At 35.6% G+C, this 7,297-nt stretch overlaps 1 protein-coding gene across 1 annotated transcript in view; it reads left to right on the top strand.

The window, feature by feature from the left end:
- Positions 1-2,525: 2,525 nt before the first annotated feature.
- Positions 2,526-7,297, top strand: part of HELRODRAFT_182241 (hypothetical protein) — a gene marked incomplete at both ends in the record, with an annotated part of 5,720 nt that continues 948 nt past the window's right edge. Inside the window, 7 exons of the mRNA XM_009032547.1 lie at positions 2,526-2,559; positions 3,955-4,110; positions 4,473-4,739; positions 5,222-5,311; positions 5,708-5,884; positions 6,452-6,718; positions 6,961-7,079. Of these exons, the coding sequence (XP_009030795.1) occupies positions 2,526-2,559; positions 3,955-4,110; positions 4,473-4,739; positions 5,222-5,311; positions 5,708-5,884; positions 6,452-6,718; positions 6,961-7,079 (1,110 nt within the window). The remainder of the gene's footprint in view (positions 2,560-3,954; positions 4,111-4,472; positions 4,740-5,221; positions 5,312-5,707; positions 5,885-6,451; positions 6,719-6,960; positions 7,080-7,297) is intronic.

Below are 7,297 nucleotides of genomic sequence, written 5' to 3'. Positions count from 1 at the left end.
ACACACATACATACCATAGCATACATCATCATTTTCTTCATCATTGCCACTACCATCATCACTTTTATCATCAGCAACACCATCATCATAACTATAGAGGTCATCATCATGCTGATGTGCCATTGTGCCATCATCCTCACCCTCTTTATCATCGTATTAATAACTCTTGAAGCATGTCAAGTATCACGGTTAATATCTTGCAGGCGTTGTTGTTGCTGTTGATCGTCAGGGTTTGCAGTAATGGTAGTAGAAGTGGTTGTGGTAATGACAGCAGCAGCAGCAGTAGTTGTGGTGACCGCCGTGGGATTGGTAGCGTTATTAGTCATTGTGCCAGTAAAACCATTACTATCTATGGTATTAGGAATATTATTTGTAGTATTAGTCTGGTAGTAGCAGTAGCAGCAGTAACCCTGGAAGTAGTAGCCGTAGAAGCAGCAGTTGTGGCGATGAAATCATTAGTAGTTAAGATGGTACCAGAAATAGTAGTAGTAGTAGAAGTATTGATAGTAGTAGTAGTAAAAATAGCAGTATTTTAAAGAGTAGTCGTTAGTGGTAGAAGCAGCGGTGGTAATGAAACAAGCGTCTCCAACAACTCAATGCGGTCATATTTACTGTTGTAGTAGTAGTGATAAAAATGATTGCTAGTTTAAGATTGGTCGGTGAGTTTGCTTTCAACTTTGTAAAGTTGAAAGCCCGCACGCGTTGTACACATTTGTTCTGCGAGCAATTGCTTCTTTACTTGGTTCAAATACACAGCGGGGCAATACATACATACATACATACATGCATACATACATACATACATACATACATACATACATACATACATACATACATACTTACATACATACATACATACATACATACATACATACATACATACATACATACATACATACATACATACATACATACATACATACATACATACATACATACATACCTACATACATACATACATACATACATACATATATACATACACACACACAAATACATACAGACACACATACATACAGACACACACACATACACACATACATATATAAATTCAAAGAATGAATGTAACATTTACAAAGCGCGGGGATGTTATTGTAAACGCTGATGAAGGGATGGTGAAATCTTAGACATGAGAATGATAATAATGACGATGAGTATGTAGAAGAAAGTGAGTGAATATTAAAATGTGGGTGAACAGTTGGCAATGAAATAATTGAATGTTGGTGTCATGGGATGTGGAGAAATTAGGAGGATTGTATTATATATACGTACGTGGTTTATGAAAATATCTACTTTAAAATATTATTGTGCTTGCATAAGTCGCACACACACTCACACACACACAAACTCACACACACACACAAACAAACACACGAGCATGTACACAAAAATACGACTACATACATATACAAAATTTATAAACACACGCACACACGCATTTGTCGTTTTTTATTAATAATCACCATCATTAGTTTTATCATCATCTCTATCATCATCATCAGTATCTTTATTATCATCATCATCATCATTAACCTCCTCCTCATCATCATTATCATCATCATCATCATCATTAACCTCCTCTTCATCATCATCCTCATCGATGTTAAATGTTCCTAATAGTTGTCAGCAGATAGGCAATTTGCATTGTTTTGTTTTGTTTTTCTGTTTATCTCTGTATGTATGTGCAATGTGCATATATATATGTGCATGCGTGCGCGTGTGTGCGTGTGTGTATACGAGTATGAAAACGATTTGCTACTTGAATGTAGAAATTTGTATTATTTTTAAAACAATTTGATAGTCATTTATGAGGCGTTTTTGTATTTGTTTGATTGCCAACAGAATTTTTTTCTCAAATAGGAATTTGTACAATTTTCATATATTTTATTCTTTATTTTATTCTTTTTCATTCTCCCTATTTCTCTATCTTTCTCTTCTTTTCTTTTTCTTTTCCCTCTAAAACTCTATCTCTTACTCTCTCTTTAATTTCCTCTCTTTCTATGTCTTTCTGTTACTCTCTCTCTCCTTCGCTCTCTTTCACTCTTTTTCTTTCTCTCTCTCTCTCTCTCTCTTTTTCTCTCTCTCTGCTATGCTCACATAAATATATAAATGTGTGTGTGTGTGTGAAAGAGAGAGAGAGAGAGAGAGAGAGAGAGAGAAAGAAAGAAAGAGAGAGAGAGAGAGAGAGAGAGAAGAATATATAACTACATGAATTACAAGGGAAAATTGTCAACCTTGCTTCTGCCTGATATTGGATGATGATGGTGATGTCTAATAGTAATAATAATAATAATGATAATAATAATGCTATGTGTAATAATAACAATAATAACGATGATGCTATAATATATAATTATAATAACAATAATGATAATGCTATATGGTAGGGTGCTCAAACTTTTTACTGTGAGGGCCGCATTGAAATCTATTTTACCCTTGAAGGGCCGCAAATATACTTAAATTGCAAATTTTTTCGACCCGGGGGAGAACTTTTTTAAGGTTTGTGGTTCCTTTTTCTGGTCAAAATGTCTGGTCGTAGTTTGCCCACCCCCGTTCTATGTAGGATGGTGAAAAAAAGATGACAATAATATAGTGACAAGAACATCAACACATAAATAACATTAATATATATATATATATATATATATATATATATATATATATATAGATAATGTATATATATAATGATATAATGATATTTATCATAACGATAATAATAACGATGAAGATGATGATGATGAGGAAATGATGATGATGATGAGGGAATGATGATGATGATGAGGGAATGATGATGATAATGATGGAAGCATATTTTATATGGGGCGAACAAACAATTGATGTTGTTTGCCGTCGTCAAGTGCTTATGTTATATGGGCCATGTAATGAGCCTTGTAAAATTATTATTATTATGCGTATAAAATATAATTTGGGATAATTATGATGATTATATTATAATTACCGTAGTTATGGTAGTGATTTATTTTCTATTTTACATTTCTCTCTTAATTAAATCTCAGAGGTATCAACAAATGCACATTTTACGCACACGGATACACACACTCACACACACTTACTACACACACAGACACACACACACAGACACAAACCACACACACACACACACACTCAGACACTGTACAAAAATACACATAACACACCACACACACACACTGCACACACATACACATAACACACCACACACACGCAAACAACGCAAATTCACGCATCACACACATTGCATGTGATAGGTCGGATCTTTTTGCATTCTAACCCCGTCAATGCAATTCTACTATAAATACTTCCTCTGCTACCACTTCTTCTACTACCACTACTACTACTACTACTACTACTACTACTACTACTACTATACTACTTCTTCTTCTAATATATAATTATATAATTAAATATAATATTATAATAATAATATTATATTTATATAATTTCAATAATATTATAAATATTAATCCATTTAAATGTTCACTGAAACAAAAACGTGAAAATAAATTCTCAAGAGGCTTCAGCTACACTAGCGACAATGTTTTCAGATGATATTTCAATCAGTTTCAAATCGATATTTAATTTTATTTGGTTTTTTGGAGTGATTGATTGGTTGATTGGCTAGTTGATTGGTTAGTTGATTGGTTAATTGATTGGTTGATTGGTTAGTTGATTGGTTGGTTAGTTGATTGATTGGTTAGTGGGTTGGTTGATTGGCTAGTTGTTGGGTGGGTTAGTTGAATGGTCGATTGGTTGGTTGGATGAAAGGTGGGTTGGTTGATTAATTGATTGGTTGGTCGGTTGGTTGGTTTTAATTTTATTATTATCATTATTATTATTTTGATTATTTAGAACAAACTAGGAATTTTTAAAGGTGTCCAAGATTCAACTGCTATAACTTACAAACAATTAACAATAATTAACCCTAACCCCTACCAACCACCCATCTACAAACAGCCCAACCCCAACCGGCCCACGGACACTTGGACGTGGCATTCACCCCCGAGAAAAAAATTTTCAAGGAGGGAGAGCTCATCCGGCTGCAGTGTACCATCATAGGCCACCAACTCGAGTCACCACCACTTATGTCATGGCATAAGCATGTTTATTATGGTTAGGGGGTAGATTGGTGGGTAGTAAGTTCTCGTTTGGGTACTAAATTTGGAGATTGGTGGGGTGAATTTTTTGGGTGGTGCAGTACCTACAAGTTTAAGTGGTATATTTTTGGTGGTAGTTAGTTATTAATAATTCTTTCATTGTTAAATATTCTCAAAATTAAAATTGGTTTTTCTCATTGGGTTGAATACTGTTATTTTAAAATTGCGTTTTATGACGCAGTAGAAGTTACCCTGCAAGAAACTACATTAAATCATTACGATACTTGCTTATCCAATTGAGATTACTAGAGAAAAAAAAAACCAACCCACATGCACCCGCCTGAATCTCACCGCTCCATTTCGACAACATCAAAACAGGAAACACGTCAGACTCGTTCGACGTCACGTCACCTACATCATCAACCACGTCACCATCATCACCCTCCCAACTGACTGACCTGACCATAAGCAAAAACAAGATACTGACCGGGGACTTCAAGGAGGAGAAGCAGACGACGAGCGTTGGCGGAGGCAGTGTGGGTGGGGGTGCAGGTGGGAGTGCAGGTGGGGGTGCAAGGTACACCGTGGAGATACAGCAAGTTAAGAAGGGCTTCGATCATCTGAACTATTTCCTTAATATATTAGGTGAGGATGATGATGTTATTTAGAGTGATGATTGTGACGACTCTAGTGGTTATGATGGTTGTAACGATAGGAATGATGCTAATGATATTTGATGAAGGTGAATGAGTACAGTGGCGAATTTTTCATCACCCCAACAAAGATCTTTTGTAATTTTTGAAGCCTAGCCAACTCCACTTACTTTTTAATCATCTTTGTTATTTTTTGCAGTATATATATATATTACATTTAGAAGAACTTTTTTGAAAAAACTTTACAAAAATTTTCCAACAAGCAAAAATAGCGCGCAAACTTTTTTCGGTTTTGGCTTCTTCCCTCCCCCCGACCTTCCCATCCCAGGCAGGCAGGATCCAGCTTTTGGTGGAATTACAGAGTTGATGTTTGCAAATATGTGAAGCTATTTTAATTGAAAATTTAATTTTTCCTGCTTTCTTTTATTCATTTTTCATTTTTTTTTTAATTTTTTCGTTTATTCACTCACTCAGACGCGAAGACGTCAGATTCTGGTGTTTACTTTTGCAGCGGCCACAAAGACGACAAGTTCTTCTCACAACATGTTCTTATTCAAGTTGTTGGTTGGTTGGTTGTTGTTGTTGTGCTACTGTTTTTGATGTAATGTTATAACTGATGTTGTTGTTGTTGTTGATAGTGTTGTTGTTGTTTCATTTACACACACACGCACTCACACACACACACGCGCGCGCGTATACTCACATACACACATATATATTTATATATATATTTATATATATATTTATATAGATACACCCACACACCAAAACACATACATACACAAATTTTTTACACAAACAAGTACAGTTTGCCTCATTCACAAACACATAACATACACGCATAAAATACATAAACAGTCACCTAAAATTGCGTATAAACACATACACACAAACACACACAAACACAGATTTACACGTACAAACACACACGTGCGCACACAAACACACACGCACAAACAGCACCAATAACGGAACTTAAATGGAGGGACATCAAGCCGAGTCGAATGTTCTCCACCCCCAACAACAACCTCAACATCATCAGAAATGATGACGATGACGATGACGATGATGACAATGGCGATGACGTCACTCATTTAAATGAAGGAGATCACGTGCTATTCAGATGTCGAGTTAGAGGTGGATTGTTGACGCTCAAGTTGTTGTTGTTGTTGATGTTGCTGCTGATGTTTTTGTTTAAGTTTATGTTGATGTTGACGTTGTTGATGTTGTTGTTGTTGATGATGTTGATGATGTTGATGTTGTTGATGTTATTACCGATGTCGTTGTTTTTATTATAAATATTATTGTTATTTTTGTTGTTTTCCTCTCGGTAATGTTTTTGTTAATGTTACAATTGTTGTTGTTGTTTTTTAAATATATACACGTTTAAACACACACACATACACACACAAACACACACACAGACACACACACACGTACAAACACCACACACATGCACGCATACAAACACTCAATGTTACGTCATCGTACCATGTGACCTCTGACCTGGTGACGATGTTTGCTAACGTTATTATTGTAGTTATTCCACTGATGATTATTGTAATTAGAAAGAGTGCAATGTAAAAATCATACTAACGTAAATTATTATTATAATAGGATATTTTAATGTCAATTAACATCATATTATTTGCATCTAATTTGGATGAAGTGTCAAAAATATTTCTTCAAAACCCTTTAAACTAGGCGGCTTTCCCCAGCCAAAAGTTCGGATAACCGTGGGTCATCGCGATATAACCCACAGGTTCACACCGAAGGTCAAACTGAATCTAGGTCAAGGTCACAAGGGTCTGCAAACTATGTCATATGACACGATATTGAGGGCTGATAATTTCAAGATTGAGTATGACCTGCACCATAAGAATGTCGTCTGCCGTGGAGAGGTCGAGGGCGGCCACGCTAATGACGAGGGGTTCAATAGGGTGGATGAGTTGACTGTCGTTCTTGATAAGTGTGAGTTGCTCTGTGTGTGTGTGTGTGTGTGTGTGTGTGTGTGTGTGTGTGGTGTGTGTGTGTGTGGGTTTGTAATTTTGTAATTTTTATAGCTGTTTTATATTGCATTGACTTTGCAGCTTGTACAATTGCACATTTAAAAAAATGACCCAATATAAAAATGACCCGCTTTTTAAAAATGACCCATTTTATAAATGACCCACTTTTCAAAATGACCCAATTTTTAAATGACCCACTTTCAGATCGCCCACATTTCAAATGCCCCCACACGATAAAGGCCCGACTGCACGTTACCAACTTCACCATTGAATGTATCGTTCATGCCAAGCCTGGAATCAACAACACGGAGATATTTTTCAAGGTCATTTGCTTGCTGGATTCATTGGTTTACTGATTGACTTGTTGATTGATCAATTAGTTATACAATTGATTGATTGATTGGTTGGTTGGTTTGTTGGTTGGTTGATCGATCGATAGATTGATTGATTAATTGACTGATTGATTGATTGATTGATTGATTGATTGATTGATTGATTGATTGATTGATTGATTGATTGATTGATTGATGATGATGATGAT

Source organism: Helobdella robusta (assembly GCF_000326865.2).
Source record: "Helobdella robusta unplaced genomic scaffold HELROscaffold_83, whole genome shotgun sequence".
In the NCBI taxonomy this organism is placed as follows: domain Eukaryota; kingdom Metazoa; phylum Annelida; class Clitellata; order Rhynchobdellida; family Glossiphoniidae; genus Helobdella; species Helobdella robusta.
This window is presented reverse-complemented; position numbering and strand designations above follow the sequence as displayed.